Source organism: Mastigoproctus giganteus, chromosome 9, assembly GCF_048544385.1.
Source record: "Mastigoproctus giganteus isolate SK-2022 chromosome 9, ASM4854438v1, whole genome shotgun sequence".
In the NCBI taxonomy this organism is placed as follows: Eukaryota; Metazoa; Arthropoda; class Arachnida; order Uropygi; family Thelyphonidae; genus Mastigoproctus; species Mastigoproctus giganteus.
In genome coordinates, this window is record NC_143583.1 from 63,517,028 (window position 1) to 63,531,649 (window position 14,622).

Below are 14,622 nucleotides of genomic sequence, written 5' to 3' on the forward strand. Positions count from 1 at the left end.
TTGGATGAGAGGGATTTGTCACCCTTTTTAGGAACTGGCTGGATATGAGCAAATTTCCAAGCAGAAGGAAAAACACCTTTGGAATAAGAAAGTGAAAAAAGGCGGCAAAGAATAGGAGTAAGTTCAGGAGCACAGGTTTTGAGAACAAGTGGAGAAATATCATCAGGACCTGGAGCTTTCTTAGCATCAAGATTCATCAAAATCCTTCTGATATCCTTTTGACAGAAGACCACAGGAGGCATTGAATGGAGCGTGTTGGGAATGGTGGGAGGTGTTTTACCAAGATCATTAAAACAAAGGGGTTGGAAGGAAGATGGGATGCTAGCAGGTCAGCTTTATCCTTGGCTGAAGTGACAACAGAACCATCTGGTTTGGACAGAGGTGGGAGCAGAGATGGGCAAAAGTTGCGGCCAATAGCTTTGGCAAGAGACCAGAATGCTCGGCTACCATTAGGGCAAGAAGCAAGTTTTCTACTCTTAGCCTGTTCAAACTCTAGTTTGGACTGATTAATAACTGCTTTACAATTGTTGCGAGCTTTGGTGTAGGCAGAAAATGAAACTGAAGAATTAGAAACAAGCCAATTAGGTTATGCAACGTTCTACTCTTGGACAGCCTTAGCACATTTATTGGAAAACCAAGGTTTAGATAAAGGACGAGATTTTAAAGTGGAGTTTGGGATAAAGGATTCCATTCCTGCAAGAATAATTTCACTAACACGATCTGAGCAAACGTTGACATCAGAAGTCTTGAAACAGTAATCAGACCAAGGAAAAGAAGAAAAGAAGTTTCGCAGGTCATCCCATTTTGCATTCTTGTAATGCCAAACAATACGAGGTTGGGAATAGGCATGAGATAAAGGTTCCATTGGAGAAGAGACAATCACCAAGTTTTGATCTGAAGTGCCTAAAGGGCCTCTCACTTCAACCTTGTACTTAGAAGGGTTGTTTGTGAGAAAAAGATCAAGCGTATTGGCTGTATGATTAGGATTGTCCAGTATTCTTGTAGGTAAATGAACAATCTGCGCTAGGTCAGTAGTAATTGCAAAAGCCTCAGCATCTCGACCAGCTGGGTCGGTGTGACTAGAAAACGGAAGCCAGCTAGAGTTGTGAACGTTAAAATCACCAAGGAAAATTACCTCACTGTTAGGAAAGTTGGACTGGAAAAAGTCAAGTTGCAAAGAGAGGAAGTCAAAGAGCTCAAAGTGATTAGTGGAGTTGGGAGAACGGTAGAGACAACAGATGAATTTTACACAATGAGGTAGAGAGATTTTAAGCCAGAGAAGATCAAAGAGAGGAGATTCCAAATTGCCAAGTCTAAGTCTCTGACAGGGAATATCAGAACGGACATATCCACAAGTACCACCTTTGAGGCGAAAGGAATCATACAGCAAATAATTTGGACATCTGAGATGAGCAGTAGTTGAATCAACTGATAACTGAGATTCAGTCAGAAAAAGTAGATGGGGTTTGGAAGGCTGCAAGTGGAAATGGACATCGTTGAGATTAGAATTGAGACCACGTATATTTGTGAAATGAATTAGGAAGTCCTTGGGAGGTTTAGATCTTTTCGCAGATAAGCTTGCTCTATTATTTTGACAATTCATGGTGTATTCAATGGTAAGAAAAAGTGGGTGGGACATGCTGTATGAAGTAATGAAATTTTTGGATATGGCGTACATGTGGTAAGAATATACCCAGATCCTTGACATAACGTGGCCTCGACAATGCTCCCCGCATACACACTACTCGGACTCCCTCCAGTCACTATCTGGCAGAGTAGAGGTAGCAAGATTATACACTAGCTGATCCGGAAGCTTCCTAGAGAGTTACCAATAGGTTCAGTCCGGTGTACTAACTAGCGGCCGGCCTGCGAACACCGTTTTAGAGCTGTACCCTCGAAATGTAAGGAATATTGGATCTCACCACGACATTCATCATAACCTCAAAAATCATCAATCATACTGCATGATGGAAGAGATAGGGAAGGGTTGGCCGGAACTTAGCTCTAGAGACTAAACATGGGTTCCACCACTTCAAGCCTCCAATAAGCAAAGTACAGACCAGGCTGAAAAAAATTCTACCCCTTGAGCCTTGCACAATCCTTCCAGGGCCGAATTGAATGACAGGGCTGTCGTCATATACTCCCTCCTATCGTGTCTGGGCAGAATTGCAGACACTTTCAAATTCAACCCTAATTCACGGCTTTTTTTCAACAGTGACCTGTACTTGTTAAGTAATTTCGCCGGTCTCCTACTCTTAATATCATTAGTGCCAACGTGTATAACTATATCACCTTTTGTGCCCTTAAAAGATGATATCCGCTCTAGAACGTCATCAACCTTTGCCCCTAGCAGACATACCCTGGTCCTGTTCCACCTATCCTTTTTACAAAGCATGTTTCCCGTTTCCCTGAGAATAGAGTCACCAACAACTACTAGTTCCTTTGGATCAGCGCATTCTGCCTTGGGGGGCTGCTGCTGTGTTGCGCGATGACCAAGTGCAAGCTCTGGCATTGGTGTGGGCAGCTGAGAGCTTGATGGGCCCCTCACTTTTAATCCTTCGAGGGCATCCACCCTGTCCTTCAAGCTCTCATATAGGCCCATAACAATGCTGAGTGGTCCTCTGATTTCCTTACACTCCTTGCATCGCGCACACACAAAGACATCCCCCATGGCAGTATCATGTCCCGTACCTGACTGCTCCACAAACATCAAGCAAGTAGTGCATTTTAATAGGCTGTGATTCAGAGGGCAACTGCCCCCCTCAGTTCTCCCATGAGCCACAGCACTCCCATTAGCTTGAGCCGTTTGCTTTGCTGCTCTGGTCAGAGTCAAGATTTCGATTTAATTTCAATAAAATTTCAATTTCAGTACAAAATTAAAACCTTAAACTTAATATCTCAACACAGTTATAATGCCATATTTATGTTTCAGTATCGAGTGTTATCTACGAAATCCCTTTATATAACTTCCGTATCAAGTTAAGTATTAATTATTTATTTTTTACTAATTATTTATGTTACGTAACGCAAGTCGTTATATGTATAGTTAAAAGTACAATTTAATTGACGATGAAGTTCAACAAGATTAATTATCTGATTAATTGACAATATTATGTACTATACTATACTATATTAAGCTTATGCTATCTATTTCGAGATAATTTGTATCGCATAACAATGGCGGCTAATTACGAACGGTAATATACCATCATCAATATTATTTATAAATACAGAAAACAACAATGTACACAATACTGAACCCTGCAGGACTCCACCAATAACATTAGACCACGAAAGCAGGGTCTATTGATTACCATTCTCTGTCTTCTCCCACTCAACCATCCCTTTATCCATAGCAGCAATTTGCCTCCAATGCCACACTGTTCCAATTTGTACAGCAGTCTTCCATGTGCAACAGTATCAAAAGCCTTTCTAAGGTCTAATTATATGATATCAAAGCTAATCCCTGCATCCAGTTCCTCTGTGACCACATCATAATATCCAATCAAATTGGTCAGGCAAGACTTTCCCTTAACAAAACCATGCTGCGTCCGAGTTATAATTGAAGTCTTGTCTAGATGATCCTGCAGTGCTTCTTTAACCAGTGCCTCCACTAATTTTCCTGGAACAGAAGTTAAACTAACAGGTCCATAATTACTTGTGTTGCCCTTTGATCCTCCTTTGTGAATTGGGGTCACATTTGCACATTTCCAGTCCATGGGTACCTCCCCTGAGTCCAAAGAAGCTCTCACAGTTATGGCTAAAGGTCTGCTTACTTCCCTTGCTGGCTCCTTCAATATAACTGGATAGATCACATCCACTCCGGATGCCTTTTCTATGTTTATCTTCAACAACCTCTCCTCCACTTTCCTCCCAGTTATTACAAAATCATCTAGTTCACTGCCAGAGTTTACTTCACTTCTGGCATTCTCCTCCCTGAATAACTCCTCATGGGTGAATGTAGATGCAAAATACTCATTTAGTTTGTTAGCCACCTGAGCAGGATCATCAACAGTTGAACCATCAATATCCAGTGGACTAATCTGATTCATCCCTTTCCTTCTAGAGTATACATAAGTAAAGAACTCTTTGTTGTTTTTCTTTGCATCCTTTGCCAAGGATTTCTCATAATCTGCCTTTGCCTGCCTAACCTCCTTTGTGACTTAGTTAGAGACCAGCTTATATCTATCATAGGCTTCCATGCCACCCATTAATTTATATGTATCCCACATTTTTCTTCTCTGCCACAAGTCTCATTAGTCCATCTGACATCCATTTTGGCCTAAACCTTGAACAATATTTCTTAGTTGGTATGTAAAGCCTAGTAGCTTCCAAGATAAGTTCTTTGAATGCTTCCCATTTTGAATTTGCTGTTTGTAACATCATCAGTTGGTCCCACTGTATAGAATTTAAATACTGTCTCAGTCCATCGTAGTCACCTTTACGGAAGCAATAACCCTTCCCAAAACCCCTAATGGTAGTTACCTCTTTGAGTAAATCCCACTTCAGCACACTGTGATCACTGCCACCTAGTGGTTCCTTTATCTGCAGATTCTTAATGCATGAAGAATTACTACTGATAATCAGATCAAGAGTATTACTCCCTGTAGTTGCCTCTTGAACATGCTGATGTAGAAAACAATCATCCAATAAATCCACAAAAGCCTTGCTAGTGTGTGAGTGACCAAACTACAAATTCCAGTCAATATCTGGGAAATTAAAATCCCACATTATAAGACTCTCTGATTTACTGGCCCATGTACAGTTTCTTATTGTACTCATTAGAGTCGTTAGGCCTATAACACACTTCTACTCTCAAATTTGATCTTCCAATGCTTATGTCACACCAAACCAGCGATATCAACTGGCTTCACTTGCTTGGATTTTATGTGTTTCTTAACTAATAGTATAACTCTTCCTCCCTTCCTATCTTATCTATCCTTCCTGTACACATTGTACTCCCCAACTTCCAGTAATGCTTTCCTTATATCTGTGTGACAGCACATCTCTGATATCCCAACAATATCTGCCTTTGATGTTCTAAGCAATACCTCAAATTCATCAAATTTATTCACCAAACTCCTAACATTGGTGTACATGCAAGTATACATGCAACTGTTCCTATTCTTAGCTACCCTTACACAACCCATATGTTTACTTGTACCGCAATGACTCCCAGCAGTCTCTGAAATACCCTGCATCTTGTTTTCCAGGCTGCTGCTCATTCCAATAGGAGCAGTGCAAGAATCACTTTCACCTCTGCCAGTGGAAGTTAATCTATCATTCCTTTTAACCCCTCCCCCCCCCCCCAAGCTAGCAGTTTTCCGACCCACCTGACTGCCTCGCTAGCATCAGCAAATATTCTTGCACCCTTTCTATTTAAGTGTATCCCATCCCTGTAGAAGCAGTCTTTCCTGTTAACAAGCATAGACCAGGCTGAAAAAAATTCTACACCTTGAGCCTTGCACAATCTTTCCAGAGCTGAATCGATCGACAAGGCTCTCATCATATACTCCCTTCTGTCGTGTCTGGGTAGAATTGTAGACACTTTCAAATTCAACCCTAATTCACAGCTTTTTTTCAATAGTGACCTGTACTTGTTAAGTAATTCTGCTGGTCTCCTACTCTTAACATACATCATATATCATTAACATACATCTGATGTTTAGTATTTAGTATTAGTAATGGCCACATGCTGCATGGAAGATTATGGCTTATGCTGCACCAGCCAAAAAATTATAATAAATAAATAAAATAATAATAATAATAAAAATAAATAAAAAAATAACAATAATAATAAAATAACAAAAAATAAATAAATAAAATTATAAGAATAAAAAAATATAATAAATAATAATTAATAAATAAGAGAAAAGGAAATGGACAACCTAAGTGTTTCCCTCTTCCCGTAGGTAATTATCCAACTGACCTTTGAATTTCCCCAAACTGTCAGCCTCTACCACTCATGTAAGCAACGTATTCCAGTAATTTATAACTTGCTGGCTAAAATAAAACTTCCTGCAATCGAGTCTAAACATCTCTCCCTGTAACTTGAAATTATGGCCCCTTGTTCTAGAATCATTTATAATCATGAAAATTAATTTCATCCTCATTCATTTTTCTTATGCCTCTCACAGCCATATACAACTCAATCAAGTCCCTCTAAGGTGTCTAGTTTTCAAGCTCTGCAACCCACATATTTGAAGTTTTTCCTCATATGAATGCCCTTTTGCCGATCTCACCAGGCTAGTTAGCATTAGCATTAGCATTAGTAGAGGCATTTGATGCAAGAAAGCAAGCTTATGCAGCATCAGCCAAAAAAAAAAAAAAAAAAAAAAACCCACTTCCACTTCACCCCTCTGTTCGTTCAAAATACCTGTCCAGCTGAGCCTTAAACTTATTTAGGCTATCAACCTCCACCACAAGGGATGAAAGTCTGTTCCACCAACCAACCACCCGCTGGCTAAAGGCAAATTTCCGCACGTCTATCCTACATCTGTCCTTCCTCAATTTGAATTTATGCCTTCTCAGGTGATTTTTCTGAGCTAGAGGAAGAATCCCATCAGCATTGAGCATGCTTAAACCATTCAAGGCTTTATACACCTCTATCAGATCACCTCGCTGGTGCCTAGTCTCCAGACACTGTAATTTGCAAAACTTAAGCCTTTCTTCGTAAGAGCACCCCTTTGTTCCATTCACTAATCTTGTTGCCCTTCTCTGTACTTGTTCCAGCAGCTCTATATTCTTCTTGAAATGAGGCCTCCAGACCTGTATACAGTACTCTAGGTGTGGCCTGACCATTGCCTTATACAATGGAATAATCACCTCCTTATCCCTGCTGGAAAAATTCCTGTATATCATTGACAATACTCCATGAGCTAATCTTGCAGCCCGTCTGCACTGCTCAGAGAACTTCATATCTGCCTGCACAACCACCCCCAAGTCCCTTTCATTCTCTACCACTGTCAGTGTAGTACCACAGAGTTGATACGTTGCTCTGGGGTTGCTGTTTCCCATGTGTAGTACTTTACATTTGTCAATGTTAAACTTCATTTGACACCTCTCAGCCCATCTGCTCAACCTTTCCAGATCCTGTTGCAGCAGCATAGTGTCAGTAGTGTCCTTGACAACCCTGCCAACCTTTGTATCGTCTGCAAACTTGGACATTAAGCTTGATATACCATCATCAATATCATTTATAAATACAGAAAACAATAATGGACCCAACACTGAGCCCTGAGGGACTCCACTAATAACATTAGTCCACGATGAGCAGTGTCCATTGATTACCACTCTCTGTCTTCTCCCCCTCAACCACCCCTTTATCAATAGCAGCAATTTGCCTCCAATGTCACACTGCTCCAATTTGTGTAGCAGTCTTCCATGTGCAACAGTATCAAAAGCCTTTCTAAGATCCAAGTATATAATATCAAAGTTATTCCCTGCATCCAGTTCTTTTGTGACTGCATCATAGTATCCAATCAAGTTGGTCAGGCAAGACTTCCCCTTAACAAAACCATGCTGTGTCTGAGCTATAACTGAAGTCTTGTCTAAATGATCCTGCAGTGCTTCTTTAACCAGTGCCTCCATTAATTTTCCTGGAACAGAAGTTAAGCTCACAGGTCTATAATTACTTGTGTCAGCCTTTGATCCTCCTTTGTGAATTGGGGTCACATTTTCACATTTCTAGTCTATGGGTACCTCCCCTGAGTCCAAGGAAGCTCTCATAATTATGGCTAAGGGTTTGCTTACTTCCTTTGCTGCCTCCTTTAATATAACTGGATAGATCCCATCCACCCCGGGTGCCTTTCTTGTGTTTATCTTCAACAGTTTCTCTTCCACTTTACTCCCAGTTATTTCAAGATTCTGTAGCTTACTGCTAGAGTTGAATACACCTCTGGCATTCCCCTTGCTGAATAACTCCTCATGTGTGAATGTCGATGCAAAATATTCATTTAGTTTGTTAGCTGCCTGAGCAGGATCATCAACAGTTGACCCATCAATATCAAGTGGACCAATCTGATTCATCCCCTTCCTTCTAGAGTTTACATAAGTAAAGAACTCTTTGCTGTTTTTCTTTGCATCCCTTGCCAAGGATTTCTCGTAATCTGCCTTCGCCTGCCTAACCTCCTTTGTAACTTGGTTGCATATCAACTTGTATCTATCATAGGCTTCTGTGTCATGTGTTAATTTGTATGTATCCCATGCATTTTTCTTCTCTGCCATATGCCTCATTAGTTCATCTGACATCCATTTTGGCCTAAACCTTGAACAATATTTCTTAGTTGGTATGTAAAGCCTAGTAGCTTCCAAGATAAGTTCTTTGAATGCTTCCCATTTTGAATTTGCTGTTGGTAACATCATCAGTTGGTCCCACTGTATAGAATTTAAATACTGTCTCAGTCCATCGTAGTCGCCTTTACGGAAGCAATAACCCTTCCCTTTACCCCTAATGGTAGTTACCTCTTTGAGTAAATCCCACTTCAGCACACTGTGATCACTGCCACCTAGTAGTTCATTTATCTGCAGATTCTTAATGCATGAAGAATCACTGCTGATAATCAAATCAAGAGTATTACTCCCTCTAGTTGCCTCCCGAACATGCTGATGTAGAAAACAATCATCTAATAAATCCACAAAAGCCCTGCTAGTGCGTGAGTAACCAGCCCCCAAATTTCAGTCAATATCTGGGAAATTAAAATCTCCCATTATAAGACTCTCTGATTTACTGGCCCACTCTATTTCCCTGTATAGTTCCTTATTATACTCATCAGAGTCATTAGGCCTATAGCACACTTCTACTCTCAATTTTGATCTCCCAATGCTTATGTCACACCAAACTGACTCAACACTGCACTGTCCAGCGATGTTGACTGGCTTCACTTCCTTGGTTTTTATGTGTTTCTTAACTAATAGCATAACCCCTCCCCCTTCCTATCCTGTCTATCCTTTCTGTAGACGTTGTACTCTCCAAATTGCAGTTCTGCATCCCTTATATCTGTGTGACACCACGTCTCTGATATCCCAACAATATCTGCCTTTGATGTTTTGAGCAATACCTCAAATTCATCAAATTTGTTTACTAAACTCCTAGCATTGGTGTACACGCAAGGATACCTGCACCTGTTTCTATTCTTAGCTACCCTAACACAACCCATGTGTTTACTTGTACCACAATGGCTCCCAGCAGTCTCTGAAATACCATGCATCTTGTTTTTCAGGCTTCTGCTCATTCTAATAGAAGCAGTGCAAGAACCTCTTTCACCTCTGCCAGTGGCTACTGTCAATCTATTGGTCTTTGTCTCCCCCCAAGCTAGCAGTTTTCCGACCCACCTAACACTGCCTCGATAGCATCAGCAAATATTCTTGCACCCTTTCTATTTAAGTGTATCCCATCCCTGTAGAAGCAATCTCTCCTGTTAACAAGTACAGTTCAGGCTGAAAAAAATTCTACCCCTTGAGCCTTGCACAATCTTTCCAGGGCCGAATTGATCGACAAGGCTCTCATCATATACTCCCTCCTATCGTGTCTGGGCAGTTACCCATCTCTGGACTCTTACAAGAAGCACAATGTCTTTCTTTAGGTGCGGTCTCCATACCTGAAAACAGTATTCCAAGTGTGGTGTAACAATAGCCTTATACAATAGGATTATGATGTCCTTATCTCTACTAGCAATTGTTCACTACATCAATAGGACACAATAGGCTTTCCTTGCAACCTGTCTATAATGCTCAGAAAACTTAAAGTTTGACCGTATCGTAACACTGAAGTCCATTTCCTCCACTACCGGCTTTAGTTCAACTCCGCCAAGTGTATAAGTTATTTTGAGGTTACTGTTCCCCAGGTGTAATACCTCACAATTTGCTGGATTAAAGCATAGCTGCCATTTCTCTGACCATCCCTGAAGTCTATCTAGGACTTTCTGAAGAAGCTTTGCTTGGCGGCAATCATTAACTACTCTACTTTGTGGACTAATGTTATTAGTGGAGTCCCACAGGGTTCGGTGTTGGGTCCCCTCTTGTTTTGTATATTTATCAATGATATTGATGAAGGTATATCAGGCTTAGTGTCGAAGTTTGCAGATGATACAAAGGTTGGCAGGGTTGTTAATGACAGTAATGGCAGTGTGCTACTGCAACAGGATCTAGATAATTTGGGTAGATGGACTAAGAAGTAGCAACTGAAGTTTAACCTTGACAAATGCAAAGTACTGCATATGGGTAGAAGTAACCCCAGAGAAACGTACCAACTGTGTGATACTACACTTAAGGTGGTAGAAAATGAAAAAGACCTGGGAGGAATTGTGCAGTCAGATATGAAGTTTTCTGAGTAATGCAGACAGGCTGCCAGGGCAGGTCATGGGGTTTTGTCAATGATATATAGGAATTTTACTAGCAGGGAAAAGGAGGTGATTGTCCCTCTGTATAAGGCAATGGTCAGGCCACGCCTTGAGTACTGCGTACAGGTCTGGAGGCCTCATTTTAGGAAGGATGTAGATTTACTTGAGCGTGTACAGAGAAGGGCAACACGATTGGTGAGGGGAATGAAGGGATCCTCTTACCAAGAGAGGCTTAAGTTCTGCAAATTGCAGTGGCTGGAGACTAGGCACCTGCACGGTGATCTGATTGAGGTGTATAAGGCTTTGAATGGGTTGAGCATGCTGAATTCTGATGGGATTCTTCCACTTCTTCAGATTACGAACCTAAGGGGCATAAATTCAAATTAAGGAATGACAGATGTAGAATAGATGTGCGGAAATTTGCCTTTAGCGAGCGGGTGGTTAATTGCCAAGACAAACTTCCATCTGTCATTGTGGAAGTGGATAGGTTAAATAAATTTAAGGAGGAACTGGACAGGCATTTGGAGGGAATGGTGTGATTTTTTTTTTTTTTTTTTTTTTGGCTGATGCTGCATAAGCTCATACACTTGCTTTCTTGCATCACATGCCACTACTACTAATCTTTATATCATCTGCAAATTTAGACATCATGCCCCCTATCCCTTCATCGATGTCATTTATGAAAATCAAAAACTACAGTGGTCCTAATACTTATCCTTGGGGAATTCCACTTCTTGCATCAACCCAATCTGAGGAATAACCATTTATCAAAACCCTCTGCCTCCTGCCTTGAAGCCGTCCAGCTATCCATCTAAGGATTTTCCCTGTGATTCCAACCTGTTCCAGCTTATAAAGTAACTGCTCATGTGGGACTGAGTGAAATGTTTTGCTGAAATCCAAATAAACAATGTAGAAATTATTCCTGAAGTCAAACTCTTGAGTTACCCTTTCAAAATAGCTAACCAGATTAGTTAAACATTATTTTCCCTTTACAGAACCATGCTGAATATCTTTAAGAATTCATTTTCTGTCTAAATGATCCTGAATTCCAACTTTAATCATTGTTTCCATGATTTTCTCTACTACTGAAGTTCAACTAACTGGCCAGTAATTTCCCACTTCACTCTTAGAACTGCCCTTATGTATTGGAAACACGTTGGCATTTTTCCAATCCAACGGAATCACTCCTGAGTCCAGTGATGCTTGCATAATTATCCTCAATGGTTCAATGCACTCACTTGCCGGCTCCCTTAAGATTATAGGGTATATGCCATCAACATCATTAAATACATTTTTTTCAACTTCACTCCTAGAATTTCTCATATCCCATAACTGTCATGCCTGACCTTGGAAATTTAGTGTCCCATATCATTTGGCACATATTAAAAAGTTTGTTTATTAAAGTGCTGTTTTCCAGGTAATTCTCCAGTCAGGAAAAGATAATTTATTTGATTTCAGTCCTTCTAAAACTCAGTCCTTTCTTATATCTCACAAAAAGGATTCTCCTGCTCCTATGCTTATTTTTGATGACACTCCGATTTCTAGGCAAGATCATATATCCCTATTGGGGATTACCCTGACTCCAATTCTCTCTCTTGGCATAAGCACATTACAAATATTGGTTCCTCTGCATCTAAAAAACTGGGTTTTCTCTTTTGCTCTCAGTGTTACTTTTCTTCCAAACAGCTATTCACTCTGTACAAATGACAAATCCTCCCCAACCATGGAATATTGTTCCCACATTTGCGGTGGTGCTCCTAAACCCTCCCTCAGTCGTCCAGATTCCATTCAAAGCAATTAGGTTAATTAATGACTCGTCTGTAACAGAGTCTCTCCACTCTCTGTCTCATCAACATTCTGTTTCTGCATGCCTTTTCTATTGAGACTTTTATGGGCACTGTTCTACTGAATTGGCTTCTATAATTCCAGCTCTCCCTTCAAAACCAGTCTGAACATGTGCCACAACCAGTCAACGTCCTTTTACTGTCCAACTTCAAACTCATAGCACCAACGTTTCTTCTTCCTTATTTATTCATTCAACTTCCATTTTCTGGAACAAACTCCCTTCCTACGTATCCTAAAAATTGTATTCTATAGAAATTCAAGGCAACAGATATCTTCTTTCATCTTCTCGACTTTCAACCCATGCATGGGTTGAAAGTTGAGAAGATGAAAGAAGATATCTGAAAAAAGATGAAAGAGGATTAGAACCTATAATACTTAGTACTATAGGGATTAGAACCTATAGTACTAAGTACTATAGGTTCTGATCCCTCTTGTGCTTGGGGTTCTCATAAAAAATAAAACCATCTCTTACGTATAAATTGAGTCAGAATGTATAAATGACAGATTAGTTCTTTAAATTTTCTGATAGCTTTATTGACACACACACTCTCTCTCTCTCTCTCTCTCTCACCAACCCCCTATATTTTTATTATATATATTTGATCTTTTACCACTTAATCTCTGTCACTAGAATAATGATCTTTTTTATATATATAGGACACAATATTCTACACTTAGATGTTCATGTTGCTAAGAATCATATCTATTGGGTTGAATTCAATCAAGGAGAAAGAAATGGCATTTATCATATAAAACCAGATGGTACTGAACTCACACATGTTATATCAGATGGCATTGGTAGTAATGGTATTCGAGGATTGGCAGTTGACTGGATTGCAGGTAAGCAAGATTCCACTTTGCATTTATGCTATCCTAAATATTGTCTTTATTCCGGTGTAAAGTGTAGTTAAATATAATACTAATATATATATTTATTTTATATACTCCTTCTTACATTTGATAATTAAAAAAAGTTTCTTTAATTCTTTCAGAAAATTTGTACTTTACCAATGTCTTTCCTCACGAAACCTATATAGAAGTTGCATGGCTTGATGGCACTCATCGTATGGTACTGCTCAAAACAACAACAGATTCTCCCCGTGAAATAGCTGTAAATCCAGTGAAACGTTACTTGTATTGGATAGACTATGGACAATATCCAAAAATTGAAAAAGCTCTTTTAGATGGTACAAGTAGGGCTCCAATAGTTGTAACTGGCATTAGTAATCCACGAGATTTAACAATTGATATTGAAACCCATGATGTCTATTGGGTTGACTCTAGAGAAGATGCCATTCAGGTAAAAAATATTTTATTTAATAAGAAAGAAGGCTATTAAAAGCCTCTGCTTGCATGTATTAATATTAGTAGTGCAAATAATGTAAGGAGGCAAGATTATGCAATATCAGAAAAAAAAAAAACACTTCCTATATCACCTACTCATCCCCACACTTCCCATATCACCTACTCATCCCCTCTAATAGTTTATCTGGTTCTTCTTTAAATTTAATCAAACTTCCCACCTCTACAACACCAGCTGAAGGTTTGTTCAACAATCAACTACTTGCTGGCTGAAGGAATATTTCCACACATCTATCCTGCAATTATTCTTCCTCAATTTAAATTTATGCCCCCTCATGTGTGTTGTGTGAATGCAAGAGGAAAGATGCCATTAGCATTTAGCTTAATCAAAACATTCAGTGCCTTAAACTCTCCAGTCAGATCTCCTTGCAGGTGTTGATTTCCAGACACTGCAATTTGCAGAACTGAGATCTTTCTTGATAAGAGAATCCTTTTGTTCCCCTCGTTAATCTCATTGTTCTTCTCTGCAACCATTCCAACAGCAACAGATCCACACCCTTCATAAATTGAGGCTTACAGATCTGCATGCAGTACTCAAGATGTGGCCTAATCATCGCCTACCTTTAACCCATCCACAGTAGGGTGTATTCTAACTTACTACTACTAACTTTTTTCAGTAAAAACTATAGCATGGGTTGAAAACTGAACATCAGAAAATGTGCATTACTCAGCTAGCATCCATTAATGATCTCTACTTTTGATTTCTGGAACAACTTCTGTCTGCCCTCCATCCATGTGTATTTCCTAAAAAAATGCAGCTTGCAGAAGTGAAAGTAAAGCACAAACAAGGTTCTCTTATATCCCAGTCTTTAACCTGTTTGGCACTTTTTTAATAGGATCACCTAAAAAAATGTAGAACGTGCATTAAAAAACAAAGGTGGATAGTGTGCTCCATCAAAAATATAGAATATTGAGATTGGTGTCATGATCACTAAATTCACCATTTACAGCACAGCATGTTAAAAGGTTGCATTTTCTGTCTTGCTTTGCCATACACCGAATTCTCTCAAAGAATTCACCGAATCGTTATACTCCAAATTGCCGTAGCCACCAATTGTCTTTCACCAAGTTGTCA

General features: G+C 39.7%; 1 protein-coding gene across 1 annotated transcript in view; it reads left to right on the plus strand.

The window, feature by feature from the left end:
- The window catches only part of mgl (low-density lipoprotein receptor-related protein megalin), a 1,043,262-nt gene that overhangs the window by 543,033 nt on the left and 485,607 nt on the right, over nucleotides 1-14,622 (plus strand). Inside the window, exons 39-40 of the mRNA XM_090381453.1 lie at nucleotides 12,843-13,025; nucleotides 13,178-13,485. Coding sequence (XP_090237579.1) covers nucleotides 12,843-13,025; nucleotides 13,178-13,485 — 491 coding nt within the window. The remainder of the gene's footprint in view (nucleotides 1-12,842; nucleotides 13,026-13,177; nucleotides 13,486-14,622) is intronic.